At 40.5% G+C, this 15,975-nt stretch overlaps 1 protein-coding gene across 2 annotated transcripts in view; it reads left to right on the forward strand.

Moving 5' to 3' along the window:
- Positions 1-11,170, forward strand: part of akt1 (v-akt murine thymoma viral oncogene homolog 1) — a 36,643-nt gene extending 25,473 nt beyond the window's left edge. For both annotated transcript variants that reach the window (XM_031279116.2, XM_031279117.2), the window contains exons 10-14: positions 2,183-2,311; positions 6,828-7,042; positions 7,235-7,322; positions 7,522-7,624; positions 9,248-11,170. In XM_031279116.2, coding sequence (XP_031134976.1) covers positions 2,183-2,311; positions 6,828-7,042; positions 7,235-7,322; positions 7,522-7,624; positions 9,248-9,327 — 615 coding nt within the window. In that variant the 3' untranslated portion in view covers positions 9,328-11,170. The remainder of the gene's footprint in view (positions 1-2,182; positions 2,312-6,827; positions 7,043-7,234; positions 7,323-7,521; positions 7,625-9,247) is intronic.
- The last annotated feature ends 4,805 nt before the right edge of the window (positions 11,171-15,975 follow it).

Raw genomic sequence — 15,975 nt, forward strand, 5'->3', positions numbered from 1 at the left:
TGACACTGCATGATGCACATCCTTAGGGCCTTTAGGTCAGTCTACCTGTACATGTAATCTCGAGGTATGTTTCCATGCACCTGTGTTTAGGGAATTTTCAACTTTTGCATAAAAGTTTTAATGCTTGACTGCGGTGGAAAAGTTTGGCATGTTGAAAAAGTGAAGATGTGATAAAGGCTGATAGACAGATTTTTTCAGATTGACCTTTGTCATTGTAATTCCATCAATTTATTATACTACAGAAAAGGCATTCATAACATGTTACCATTCATTATTACATGCCTCAGCTACACTAAGAAGCCCATACAATTAAGAATAAATTGAACTTGCATCTCACCTCTTTCTATCATCATAGCAGCAGATAAAAACACAATGTACACATGGATTAAGTGACCAATTAATTCATTAATTTAAAAAAAAAAGAGGGAGAAAACGCAAACGACAACTTGGGTGGTAAGCAGCAATGAAATGTCATCAAAGTTAGGGACTGTTCGTTATTTAATTAAGGGGCCACCGGAGGAGTTTTGTGGCCTCTAACCCAAAAAGACTTGACCCTCCCCTCGTCAGTAATAATTTTTCTATGACCCTCCAAAATAATTTGAAAAAGAGGCACGACCTTCCCCTTGCGTGCAAGTTCGCACTTAGCAAAGAAGTACAGATGCCATTTGATTTTTACAGCCATGACGTACAGGAGTTAACCTCTGCATTCTCATCTTACACATCACACTCCTCTGTTATGGTGTGGTGGCCATTTCGGTAGATTTACTCACTAATATTGTTGTGGAAACACAATAAGCATGGAAACTAAATGCACACTTCATGCATTACTGCATTACTTCGAATACTAAGTTACTCCTCTAGTAAACTAGTATTCATATGAAATAAAACAATAAAACATTGAGACCATTCAGCAAATGACACTGGGAAATAACCTGGTTATAAATAAAACTGGTTGCTATGGACTTGTCACTAGGCTTCGTCATTGTATATTTTAGCACATAGGTAAAGGTGCCGAAGCGGAACATTATATTCCAAAACACATATGTTTATTTTTAAAGCAGATTTTAAATTACATTGTAACAATTTAACAATTCGCCCTTATCGCGGCACGGCTGTTTTGGAACTCAATAGACAGACGATAAATTCAACTAAAATTTAACAGTGAACAATCAGTGTTCGACCTAGTCTGTTGAGATGCCTCTCCAAACTCACCATAAAACGTTAAGACACGTTAAGAAAAAAGATCCGTATTTTGCTGTAATCCAATGACGAGCGTCACATTCACCAGCCAGCTCCAAACAGGTGAACGAAGCCTCTCCACTTCGCCGTTTAAACAAAGTGGAATAAACCTATAAAGTCCAAATCTACACAAAAAACGCAATCAATTAGTAAGCTGACATCACATTTATATACATGGCATTTAGGAAACCTTTATTGCAAGGTTGGCACGGCAAGATGTCCAGCGCAACAGTAAGTTTCGTTTTTTGCGTCCTGCTGCTCCCATCATCAGCCAGGTAATATTTTTTTTACTAAAGCAGTATATGAAATCTGATGTATTATCTACCACCGTTTAGTTGTTTTGTGTTATTTAAGATATTTATAAAATATCTGGTCATGCCAGACGTAATTATTCCACTCATTTTTTTAAACAATGCAATTACCCGTTTGAGCCACCAGGGGGGCAGTGCTCCTCCTGCCCCCCCAGCAAACTCCGCCTATGCGGTCAGACCATCTGCTAGGGGGCCGAGACTGAGAGCTACATGGATAAATATGCACCAAACAAGCCACTTTGAAATTTTGCTCTTTTCATGAACTTTAAAATGTTGGATGACCCTCCCCTCAACAAAGAATAAAAAGACATGACCCTCCCCTATTTTCCTCCGGTGGTCCATTCCATAAATACCGAACAGTCCCTTACTGGTGCTCGATTGATTAGGTTATCTTGCATAAAGATCATTTTTGGAAGCGCAGGCACTGATTGAGATTTTACTTTTGCCAAAATTTCAAAAATTCACTCAATACTTGCCCAATAATTTGATAGAAACATAACTTACACTGATGCCTGTATTTTTGTTCATTTATGAATTAATATTCCAATCACCTCCCAGAATTATTTGCTTGTTAACTCTCCTGAGTCATTTTACGATGATGCTAGTATTTGTCTTATTTGTTTACTCCTCAGCTGGAAAACCTTATGCTGGACAAAGACGGACACATAAAGATCACAGATTTTGGCCTGTGTAAGGAGGGGATCAAAGATGGTGCCACCATGAAAACTTTCTGTGGGACGCCGGAGTACCTAGCACCTGAGGTAATCACTACAGTAATTCTGTCTACCTAAAATATTGACTTCCCCCTTTCTTGCAACAAAGTTAGTTTCATGTAGGCACATACAGATGGATGACAAATTAAAGGGGTGATAGATGCTGAAAATTGCTTGAATACTATTTTATGGGTCCTTAACTACCCTGTGAATATGGCCCTATTTGTAACAAGAGCTTTTCTTCCAAATATGGTATGCTCATGAATATTTATATGAGCTGCGCGCTGATTGGTTTGAGCGAACCACATACACATCCATTGGAGACTAGACAGCAGGTCTCATATTTCAGACACTGCAAAGTTATACATGGTTTGTCTGCTATTTCGTTATTAAATTCACTTCTGAGACTTTTTTATGCGAGAAATCAACTATATAAAGCTCAAATATGGGCCTTTTTACGAAAATGCATGGCTAATTGCAAATGTGGTAAGACGTGTCGGACTTTAGGAGCTCCACACAGTCTGACGAGAAAACGGCAACCTCCATACTCAGTGAAAGTCACCGTTTCTCGGTTACTGGACTACCGGGGCTCCGCGGAGCTGGCTGGCTGCCAGCTGCCGGCATAACTTTCGTATATTTACAGTTTGAATTTCGTCACGCCACTTATATAACATATACCCCAAGGTCTTATAAAGCTAACAACGGTGTCCGATTTCAATTTAATGCATTTTTGTGAACATTAGGGATTTCGTTAGCTGCTACTGTCCCTTCAATCCTATGTGTACAGATCGCGGCTAGTTAGCTTCACTTTCGGCATAATTAGAGTATATTTACAGTTTGAATTTTGTTACGCCACTTATGTAACATCTACCCCAAGGTCTTATAAAAGCTAACAATGGTGTCTGATTTCAATTTAATGCATTTTTGTGAACATTAGGGATTTCGTTAGCTGCTACTTTCCCTTCAATCCTATGGGTAAAGATCGCGGCTAGCTGCAGGCCCTGGAGCTCCATCAGGGCCTCGGCATTTTGTAGTCCAGTAACCCAGAAACGGTGACTTTGTGCGGGTATGGAGCGCAGTGGGCTTCCCTTCGTGACGGAGATCTAGCTAGCTCACAGCGAGCCGGAGTCTATGAAGTAGGACATGCCAGGCGGCAAGGCAGCACCAGCCGCTGTCACGTAGCCTGCTGAGCTCCTGCTGAACTGCGACACAGTCGGACAAAATGTGCAATTAGCCATCAATTTTCGTAAAACGGCCCATATTTGACCTCTACATAGTTGATTTCAAGCATAAAAAAAAAATCTCAGAAGTGAATTTAGTAATTAAATAGCGGACCTCTGGAGATCTGCATGACCTAGCTAGATTCAGAAGACTAAGCTGACCTCAGGTCAGTGGTGTAGCCTATGCAAATGTTGGGGCGTGACAAAGACTAGGAGTTGAGATGCTTACGTAAACTTTTAGCTTTGTTCAGGTTCGCCCGTTTTCAGTGGAAGTTTCAAAATGTGACATTTGCATAGTAAAGGGGTATCAATGGGATTTTGAGCTTCTATGTATGTCCTATTTACCCACCGAACTGTCGTTATTCAACTATGACAAGGTAAAATCGGTTTTGCATTCTATCACCCCTTTAAAGGAAAAACAAACATGAAGTAATCTTTCAGGTCACTTTAGAGCTGCCAGAGTCTCTGAAACACTGTGGTGGGATGAACACCATTCTTCAATGTCTAACATAGGACTTCGAATTGGTTGAGATCAAACCATCAAGTGACCCTTTGAGCCCTTCAAGGAAGCATGTGCATTCAATATGTTTCTTTACCTTACCTGTTACTTAATAAACAAAAATAAAGTGAGGTCATTTTGAGTATATTCCAAACAAAAGTGCTACATGTATTGTTGGACATCAGTGGATGAAAAGCATGTGGAAGAAAGGGCAGCTGTCCCAAAATGCCTATCTAATCTCCAGCTGAAGTCTGTGAGTTAATGAGTGTACCGTGTGCCCAGGGTTGGGCAGCCTGCTCTCATATTTGCTGTATGGGGAGGGGTGTGGCTGCTCCCTATTGCGTGCAGGTATGACAAGTGTTGGAGTGGGCTGTGTAACCCGATATTGCATTGTGAGTGTTGACAGTGTGTGTATGAGAGTAAGTACGTGAGTGTTTGCGCTAGGCCCTTGTCTGTTGCCCGTAAAAATGTTTTTCTTGGAGAAGGGTGCCCATGTTGACACAGTTGCTGTATCGTTGTTTTTAGCCTCCATTTGGAATTTTCTGCTTGGGGGAGGAGGATGGGTGATTGGCTGGCAGTGCCTCAGGAAACGTGAGCTTCCGCCCCTGGAAACAAAAGGACCACATTGGCTACAGCTGTTGTGTGTCACCAGGGGAGCCACAGCCCCACTTCTGACCTGGATGCCTCGCCTGACCTGGGGAGAGCCTGAGCTGTCATGATCACGATACCCCACTATGCATCAGGCTCCCTCATAGTTATCTTCATCAGTCAGACCAAACCTGCCTCTAACCATGAGCATCAAGGCAAAGGACTGGGCTATGCTAGCATTTGAATATTTACTTACTCACACCTGGACAAATGTTTATTTTCTGTACTTCTATAAACCTTTTTATGGAGTTCCCCACCTGTCCATCCTAAACTCTGTCGAGCCCACTTCGCTCCTCCACAGAGTAGCACAGTTTATGACAGCACCAGCCTCAGCAGTGGAGAGCAAAGAGACATCAGGGGGCGTTACCATGGAAACAGGGTCGCTGGCGAGTGTCTCTATGGAGTGCAGGCCAGGCAGTGTTACAGGTTGTTCTGCAGTAAACAATGACCTTGTTGTGTATGCTGCACAGGAATGCTGTAACGTCTGGGAATATTCCACCCAGAGCAGTGGGGGAGAGGGAGGGAGAGGGAGGAGAGACCCAATCTGCCTGACCAGTTTGTCTCTGGAGTAAGGAGTGGGACAAATTCACTTTGTCACTTTTATTAAGTTGTTACAAGAAGAAAACCATTATTGGCTGAGGGAATTTGCTTTTAGGGAATATCTACAAAACAAACTGGACAGGTTTAATCTAGCCACTGAAACTGATTTGGATACATGAGCTTGGAAGATTAATGGCTGTCAGTGCAGAACTTTGTGAGCAAAAAAAAGCAGTATACAGAGTAGAGCTCCAGAGAAGCAGCAAGTGTTTGTGCTTTTATCTGCTCTCTCCTCCCCCTGTCTGTGCTCCTTTGGGGCAGTGTAACAGTATTAGTTTGGGGCTGGGGCCCAAGCAGGCAGGCAGGCCAGCAGTCCTGGTTACGTATATGAGGGATGAGCTTGGCTCCTGCGCTCCTGGCAGCTTCACAGCTGTGGCGCTCTTCTACATATATGGGGCAGCTGCGGGCCCAGCTGTCGCACGGTGTGAATCACACGACAGCGGCGCTGGAAATAGAGACGGCCCAGTAATCCTAGCCCCACACCGGCTTCACGTTACTCCCCCTGTCCTCCCAATCCTCCTCCTCGATGCTCACCACTCACCGCAGCGCCAGACGGAGTGCCCACAGACACATGCGCAGCTGCGTGCGCGTGCACGCACACACACAGTAGTTTTGTTCCTTTTACGGACACATCCGTCCATCTGTTTTCCAGGGCACTCTCTCTCTGCCTGTGCACTGCTGTGTCCATATCTAATTCTATTAATCCGCCCACGTCTTTTTACCGAAGTTTCTATTCTTAGGTCTGAATTGCCTAGCATCACGCTGCCCGAGGTTTGAGAGAACAGACTGTTCTCCTTGTCTTGATTTCACCTTCAACATCCGCCTGGCGAGGTAGAATCCAGAACATGTCCCCTGAGACCTTGGAACAACTCTGCTCAGCAGCACATTAGTCATGCAACAGGTTGCGCTGTTCAGTGAGCACAACACTGGAAGAGTTTGTCTCATTAAGAACTGTCAAGAAAAGTCATCCTATGGAAATAATAAGACTAAATATTTCCCTCTCTCTAGTTGGACTCTGGTTGTGTTCATTGAGCAGTTTGTTTGTAGGACTGGTCTGTGTTTGTTGCCACACATTTGCTTATTTAAGCGACCCACACCTCTGCTGCTTGTTGGTCTGTACATGTGTTTGTGTATGTGTGGATGGCCCTGTGGTGATTAAATATGCAGGGCTCCAGGGGAAACTCTATCCTTGCTCCAAATGTGAGATGTGAGTCAGTGCTGGCTGGACCTGCCTCAAAAGCCCAGACCAGAGTGGGGTGATGGGGGGACAGTTGCTTTAGGGTCTGTATGTACAGTACAGGCTAAAGAGTTGCTGTCTTCACAGCCTTCTGTTGTTGCGATGTCCAAACAACCTTATTGGTTGAACTCTAAACTGTAGCCACACAAACGTAGCAACTAAACTTTTCTTTAGCTTGTTGTACAATTATTCTGTGAAAAAAGGTAGATAAGTTATACTTTTTTTTTTACTATATTATAAGACAGTTAAGTGTCTTATTAAAGAATATAACGTACTATACCCCTTCTCCAAGGAGTTAAAATAGCTCATGAGCATCCCCCCAGCTGCATTAAATAAATGTTTACCCCCTTCATCATCCCCTAGGTGCTGGAAGACAACGACTATGGCCGTGCTGTGGACTGGTGGGGTCTGGGGGTAGTGATGTATGAGATGATGTGCGGCAGACTGCCTTTCTACAACCAGGACCATGAGAAGCTGTTTGAGCTCATCCTCATGGAAGACATCCGCTTTCCTCGGACACTCGGCCCCGAGGCACGCTCTCTGCTCTCTGGCCTTCTAAAGAAAGAACCAACTCAGAGGTGAGGAGCCTTTACTCTATCCTCCTATCATCTACATTAGTGAATCTCAAAGTGGGTGTCCTCAAGTTGTTTATGATGCAAACATGTATTTCAGACACAAACTTATGCGCTTTTGTTATGATAGAATAACTGGAAAAGTGGAAAGAAATTTTATTTTCTGTCATAACGCATCCTTTTATACTTGTCTTCCAGGTTAGGTGGAGGGCCTGATGATGCCAAGGAAATCATGCAGCACAAGTTCTTTGCAGGAATTGAATGGCAAGATGTTTATGAGAAGAAGGTCAGTTTCTAAAATGTTTTCTCAAATATTCATGTTGCTTTCTTTTTCCCTCTCTCCTTCCCACAGGGATCAATAAACTTACGTCGGTTGTAGGGCCACCAGCTAGAAAAGATGTAGATTGTCATCAGGACAACTGTTACCAAACTGACTGACGCCGCTGATGTGCTGATGTGTTTGTATCTCTTCTCCTTTCCAACAGCTGGTCCCGCCGTTTAAGCCCCAAGTTACCTCGGAGACGGACACACGATATTTTGACGAGGAGTTCACAGCACAGACCATCACTATTACGCCACCCGGACAAGGTAGCACCAAACGATACACATCCACAGATACTGTATACTTGATACAACTTTGCTTATGTGGTATAACATTACTTCAAATCATCAGACTGTCCTTTATTGTGGAGCTTTAGTGTTTGAATGTGGCAGTAAGGCAGATGTGAGCTGTGGACTGTGCGAGAGAAGATGAATTGCCACCTAACTTGTATAATAAATTTCCCTGCACCTCCTGTGAGACTTTATTAGGAATGAAGAATTATACTTTCAATTTACTCAAGATGAAAGCAGACTTTTTTTCCCCAAGGGTTACTGAATTACTAATCCTTTTTTATAAAAAAAAAAAAAAAAAGGTTACTGAATCAATTTTCATGTGAAAACCCTAACACTTTCATTTTCATTTAAAACATAAGCTGTCAGGTTCATATCAGAGAAAAATTAATTTGGTCAGAAAGGTTATCTTGCATATTTTCCCCTGTACAGAACTTTAGCTGCATTCTTGGTGTGAGGCTTGAGTTAGTTTTGGGGAGTTTATAAATGTGAGTTAAGAAATCATTCTGCCAGCATACAGAGCTCCCTTGAGAGGAGTCTCCCCTCTCCTGGAGAACCAGTGCCATTAAAATGATCATGCTTCACAAAGTCATCAAAATCATCATCAAAATTGCAGCCAGTGTGTAAATGCAAATATGACTCTGTATAAGGGAAATAGCAAGATAATAGATTTACAGTATATAGGATTTGGAGTGTGTGATATTGACAAAGTCAAATAAAATTATATTTTTTAATGAATATTTTGATATTATTAGGGTGAAAACGTGGTGCTTTTAAAAGGTACAGAGAAAAAAAGTTTTAGAAATGATGATTAGCAATGTGGATATGAAGGCCAAGCAAGAGTATTTCAAAGACACTAAAACACGCTCAGAAAGTGCATCACTACTTGTTACTTTAACGCAGACTAGGAAAAGTCCACATCCTACTACAACAGTATAATAAGCAACATCTAAGACAATAACTGGTCTGATATTACAATGCAACATTATATCTCCCAGCAATAGGAATACTTAGATTCATATGTACTTCTACTTGGTGATATTGTTAAAATCCTCTGTCACACTACTGTATGTAGGACTAGGCAATACGGCCGAAATCTTCTATCCCTGATATAGATCATTTCATATCTCGGTAAGGATGTATAAAATCATATAAAAACGAACATAACGTGCAAGGATCACAACGTAAAACGGCATCCAAATGACAAAATATATATATCATCATATCACTCAGCCCTAACTGTATATGTAATTATGTATCCAATATCAGAGTATGTATCATTTACTGGAATATTGTAAATTTTCTGGAATCAATTGAAAAATGATTGAATAAAATATTAGATTGTTAATCTAGACTGTTAATAGATAAAATAACCAGGCAAGAAAGCCTGTTTTTGTCTGTCCAGGAAATTAAATGCCAACATTGCTCACAATGGTTTTAATACACCCAGAGATATTAAAGGGGGAGATTCCAATGTATAAGTGGTGTGGCAAAATCTCTGACAGTAGACAAATGTATATTTGTCTCACAGTATATATTGTCACACGCCCACCCCTAAGTTGTACAAGAAATAAGCAGTTCTTTGCCCTCTATCCTCAGATGACAGTATGGAGTCATTCGACAGCGAGCGGAGACCCCACTTCCCCCAGTTCTCCTACTCTGCCAGTGGGACGGCCTAAACGACTCTCATACATTCCTCCGGTCCCACCATCTCCCCTCACCCCACCCGACTGCACTCTCAAAAGACCGGGGCCACAGCCCCATCCTCCCAGCATTGTCTGCAGATGCCGTTGGTGGATGTAACATTTCCAATCTGCAAGTTGTGTTTTCCAGGAAGGAGGAAATTCAAGACAAAACAAAGATAACTGTGGTTGTTCTGTGAGGCCTTTGAAGACTGACCACGGAGAGAGAGTTAACACTGCTCTGCATCTCCTAGTTGTTATGTTGTATACTGAGCAGGCATCCATACACCATAATGAATGGGGAAATGTAGTTATGTTGTGCACAAATTAGGCCACTGATGTGAATTTTGTAGTGAAAACATACAACTGAAAATGAATCAACCATTTCAAATAGAAATAGGCATACTGTGGACCAAAAAGATCATGTGAGCAGAGTGTGTTGTTTGAGTGGGTAATAAATCCATGTTTTCCTCTCTAAGACTTCTGAACAATTCAAATACCATTCAGACTTCGAGACAATTTTGGCTTCAAAAGTGAATGTACCGTATCAAATAAAGTCAATCTTTCTGCATACGTACGTGTTTTAACACATGGCTGATTCTCCTAAGACTGAAAAACCATCTTCTGGAGGATTTTTTTAATCACTTTTCTACTACCCTGATGGAAAACTGACACAAATCGGTCTGTTGTATTATAATGTTACACCACAATGAGTGATGAATCAATTGTGCAATACAGTCTGATATAAGGAATGGGAAAAAAAAAAAAAAAATGCAGAGCGATTAATCATTAAGGTAAAAGCAGTGGATTCCTCTTGTACATTAGGGTCACTGAGAGACCACCAATTGGATAATGCATACCGCCTCCATCCCCCCTGAAGTAAGTGCTTATAGTTCCTGATGCCTTCCTATCTCGATGCTGTGCTGCAGACACCTCCTGGTTTCCCTCTGATCAGGGTCAGTCACTGCTGACCCATCAGAAACTCTTCTCTTCTCTGGGTTTTCCTCCATGTACAGTAAAGTATTGGGTGTTTTCCACCCAGTGCATTCACTGCAGCCTCAATGAGGTCACTTTAACATAATGCACTTCTTTAGGAATACTTTGCAAACAAACTGGGCTTCAGGGGAAACCCACACAAAGAGTCATCTTTGATATGCTACTTTAGGGGACTTCTGTCCATTCACGAGCTTCTGAGTTATTTATATGAGACCAGCATTGACTAAAATGAGTTTTACTGTGCCAATGATATGTACTTTGCTGCCTCAAAATGATTGTATTTGGACTTTTATTTGTACTTTATGGTTGGTAAAGACTAAATTAGCTTATTTTATAATATAAATTCAATTTGTGCATACAAATAAAACAAGAATTTCTTGTTTAAATGATTACACCCCCCCCCCCCCCTTACAGACGGCTGAGGCTAAGCTGAGACTCTTGGGAACTGAAACTCCTATTTCAAAGTGTACTAAGAAGTATCCAAAAGCGCTTCAGTATTTTTTTTTTTTTTTTAAGACAGATAATCATTTTTCAAAAGTGCATCATACATTATTGAATGTAATGGTTTTTATGATATTGTTTTCACTTCAGTCGTTTGCAAACCTTTTGTTCAGTTTTTGATTGTTACTTATTCCTATGCACGCTCACCCTTTTGCTGTCACCTTCTAAAAATAGGGAAATTCATTTTTATACTTTTTATTTTTTATTTCAACTTGTTTTGTACCTGCCCTCCCATTACTCCTGAGACTAAGGACACCAGCTTTAGTAAACAAATAATATAAACTTTGTACACTGTTTTTACTTGTTTCTTTCAAATTGATGAAATAAAAGGTCTTAACAAAAAGCTGTGTAGACTCAGACTTTTGTTACAAAATCTTACAGCTCTGTCCTCAAAGGCATACAAATAAACAAGAATTAACTAACTAATCTCATTTTTGGCTAAATAAACAATGTGAAATATGGATTAATGTGTCTAAACATTCCCACTGTTATTGAAATGACAATGTTGAGAAGTTTTTATATTTTCATTTTTATAATTTAACTACATTTCTATAATGTACAGTATACTCTTTATTGATTACAATTTTAAGAAACGTCTATTGTTTTTTCACACAAATGTCCTTTCCAGTCTTATATTACTTGTTTTTCTCCCTGATTTCTTAATCTTGCACTTTTCATAAAAGGTTACTTCAGTTTCATGAAAATTTTCCCACATCAATGTGGATTTTTTTTTGGCTATCCAAGATATATGACTTTTGAGTTCCTTTAGGTTGCAATACATCAGTAGGCTGTGCTTTTACTCTCTGCCACTAAATAGTAAAAGAATATTCAATAGCAGCAACGTTGTCTATCTAAACCTCACTGTGATCGCACCCTACAGATACAACATGGCTAAGTGTGTGAGACAAATGTTCCAGCACACAGCGGCTCTGACGGTGTCTTGGCCGGGTTCTCTGCCTCTGCAGGACTGCTCAGGTCCACGTTTGGGGCTCTGCAGCTGGTCTGAGTCAGAAGAGATGGTCCCCCCGGGCCTCGGGCAGATGGTACAGTCTCTGGAGCAGATGTTGACAGCCAGGGCTCACAGTCTGTCTTTTGGCCAGCTGCAATACACGGCGCCACACAGCGAGACCGAGGCTTGGCCCAGTGTGGCGCTCACCTGACAACCATCCCTCACCTAACTCGAGCATGCACTGCCCAAAACACACCACAGAGCTGGGGCTGTGGCTCTGTCACAGGACTCCCCTGGGTGATGTGGTGTTGTGCTGTGTGAGGAAAGTGTCACTCACACAGCATACAAGCCAGAGCTCCTCTCCTCTTTGTACTACAGACAAACATGGTTCCTCTTATGTCAAAATATAGAGCCAGTGGAGGCTGCCATTGATATTCAAGTGTATGGAATATTAGGAGGGCAGTGATGAAGTGAATCCAGATAAAAGCCACTATCTCATATATATTTTGCTTTTAGAATCTTTAGAAAATGATAAATGAGAAGTTGTAGCGAGGCAGACAAATATAAAGATGTTGAAGCTTTGAGAGACATGAGAGATGCAAGAGCAGCTGCAAATCTAAATCAAGAGGATGTTACATCTATTTTCTACTTACAATGCAATATACTAATAAACTATTTTGCCAATTTTTGCTTGATTAAATTCTCAGTATAAGATGCTTTACTGGAAACTATATTAATATGTACCACTATATAGAAATCTTTTTTGTCCCTTAATGTCTCAGTAGTGAGAGCTGCAGAGGCAGGCCTGAACTTGCATTCTCCTTAGTGACGGCTCTGCAACTGCAGAAACAAACATAACAAAACATAAAAAACTGAAGGATATAGTGAAAGCATGAGGAGCTAACAGGACAAGATAGTCAAGTCAATTTTTATATACCTGTATATAGCCCAATATCACAAATCCCAAATTTGCCTCAAGGGGCTTTACAATCTGTACAGCTACAACACCCTCTGTCCTTTGACCCTCGATTCAGATAAGGAAAAACAAAAAAAACTTTAACAGGGAAGAAAAAAAGGAAGAAACCTCAGGAAGAGCAACAGAGGAGGGATCCCTCGCCCAGGAAAGACGGACATGCAATTAGATGTGTGTACAAAATAGACCAACATAGTAAAATTACAGTGTAGAACGATAACAAAAATATAGATTGATTGCAAACATATCCAGGATCCAGGAGGACGTCAAGCAACTTCAGGTGTTGCCAAACAGGCCTGAGCTACACAACCTCCTCTCCACAGTGGAGAGCTGGAAGAGGACAAACTACGTAAACACACAAGAGGCAAAACTCAAGCTCACCATTCACACAGATAGGAGAAAGGAAACAAACACACACACACGCGCACACACACACACACACACACACACACACACACACACACACACACACACACACACACACACACACACACAGGGAGGGGAAAGAGAGACAATAGGAGCGGCTGGATCTCCTGAAAGCTGAACATCCAGATCCAAACATCTGGAATGAGGCTCTGACAGCCAGGAGACAGACAGAGAGAGAGAGAGAGAGAGAGAGATAGAGAGAGAGGGAGAGAGAGAGGGAAAGGGAGGGAGAGAGAGAGAGAGAGAGAGAGAGAGAGAGAGAGAGGGAGAGAGAGAGAGAGAGAGGGAAAGGGAGGGAGAGAGAGAGAGAGAGAGAGAGAGAGAGGAAGAGAGAGAGAGAGAGAGAGAGAGAGAGAGAGAGAGAGAGAGAGAGAGAGGTCCCAGGACAGCCAATGGCCTATAAATCTAAACATGGACTAAAAGTACTAGGCTTAATAGATTGTCATAGTAGGAAAGCACAGTTGTTACTCAAAACATTAAGAGTGTGCCTGTGTCTTCGTTGGGAAAACGTCTTATTGCTGTTTTATAGGGCTTGGTGGAAGAAACTGGTGTCATGATTTGGGTGAAGGAGCATTGTTTTTCTTCATAATGAGGGTGTGACAGAGGTTACTGTCACTGTTCTAGCTCCATAAGGTCAGGGCCCTTGGAAACCGGTTCAACCTGTTGACTACAAGCCCCTTCATATCAACACTAGAGAAGTGGTGAAGTAGAGGGGAAAACACACACAAACATAGTGTAAGGACCTTTTAATTTGTAAAATAAACGTTTTTTTGTTTGTTTGTTTTTTAGAATGATATAGTTATGAATTAATAGCTCTCGTATGTACTGTAAGCAATACAAGCCATGTTTTATGTGGGATGATTATTTTAACACGTTGTAGAGATGCCTTTCCTCACGTGGATACTGACAGGAGGTAATCATTCTACTCCTGTTTTACTTCTACATCAGTGTGTGTTAAGAGAAATGAATGAATGATGCTGGTGTGTATCTAATATGAACACAGGGAAACATCGTGACATTGTGGCTTCCTTGAAATTGCCTTTAACATCCTGAATTAATCTTGTGATAAAAAATGGAAGTTTTACTGGAGCTCAGTAGGCCTACGTTAAATTGGACTTAGAGCGCCATCTAGCGGGCATTAGGCTTATGTAAAAAGCATTTCCGTTGGATTAATATTCCATATCCACACATAATAACCAGATGTTTTGTTTGATTAGTTGAGAGCAAATGATTATATAGACTGCGTTCTGCATGTTGAATTCGGGGTATGATATTTTAATGGGATGTAATTATGCTACTGGTGCCTCATTCGCTCTAGGCCCTACACACTTTTCAACAACAATAAATCAACTTTTTTGAATCTCAAAGCCAGTCTATTCCTAACGAAGTAGCAATTACTATTTTTTAACTAATTTTCTTTTAATTAAAGATTATTTATTTCCCTTTCTGTTGTCTCGGCCGAGCCAGCGTGAGACACAAGATAAACAAAGTCCTATGGCCGTGAATAGAGGCGAAGATCGTCTATACGGGCAATGAATCAAATGGTTAAAATTCTAGCACGGTCTGCACAAGTGTTCTGTAATTCGTACGCATGCGCTCTACATCAGCAATTTTATCTTTTAAAATAATGTTATAAAGTCCTACTGGAGCCCAAAGCCTACCAGGCAGCTTTCCGTGCACGGATTTTGAGATATTACAGCATACATTTTAAAACCTATCTCCTTAGTAAGGATGTTGTCAGTAGCACCATATTTGCACTTAAAGTATCCTCAGCAGGCATACACCAGTCTTATTATACATCGGCACATACGGGTACTTTAAGAACCTCCTTATCAGATATCACCAGATAAAACAAGATATAATGGAGTTCTACAAGATTACTTGCATGAGTACATACAGTGTACTTTACTACATAAAGTATATTTACTAAGTACATTTACGCAATCACTGCACTTAAGTACAGTTTTGATATATACTTGAGCTTTACTTGAGTATTAACATTTTTTTTTAATATATTCTACCCATTCACACAAACAGATGGAGGCTCTCAACATTATGGACTAGTTAGCCTACTAGCCTAAATTTTCTTTAAAAACATATAATAAACTTCTAAAATGAGAAAGTATAGACTAACTGATACTGGATTTTTGAGCCGATGCCAATATTTGGGGGGTTAAATAGTCAATAACAATACATCAGTCATTAGTATTTTTTTAAAAATATAAATACATAACATAAAATAATCTTGATATGGATCCATCAGATTTTTTTTTTGGGACCAATAGGCCTACATACTGAGCGAGATATTTTATAAGCTAATACCAGCGATATATCGGCCCGGCTGATTTATCACTCCAGCTCTATCATAAAGCAGTTACAGTTATCTCTACTTCAACATTAAAATGGTGCTTATGTTAATGCATCAGTGATAATAATAAAATAAGATAATATCTATAATACAATCTAAAAAAAAGCCCCATTATGCATAATAAGTTCGTATTTTACTTTACATTTTGCATATTTTGTTGATAATACTTGTTTGTTTTTTAACCTAAGAAAAAAAGTATTTTTGAATACAGGACTTGTATTGCTACTTTTACTCATAGACTGTACAATATATTGTTTACAGTATGAAATACTATAATACTAATATTAAATAATACTATTATTAATATATAATTATTGTGTTTTTTTAAAGAGTTTTAACTATGCTACTAAAGGGTGTTGCTATCTTTTTTAATCACCTCTTTTTTCTGCACCCGGAAAACAAACAGAGTGAGCGCTCTTACTTCCCCCACCT

Source organism: Sander lucioperca, chromosome 18, assembly GCF_008315115.2.
Source record: "Sander lucioperca isolate FBNREF2018 chromosome 18, SLUC_FBN_1.2, whole genome shotgun sequence".
In the NCBI taxonomy this organism is placed as follows: Eukaryota; Metazoa; Chordata; class Actinopteri; order Perciformes; family Percidae; genus Sander; species Sander lucioperca.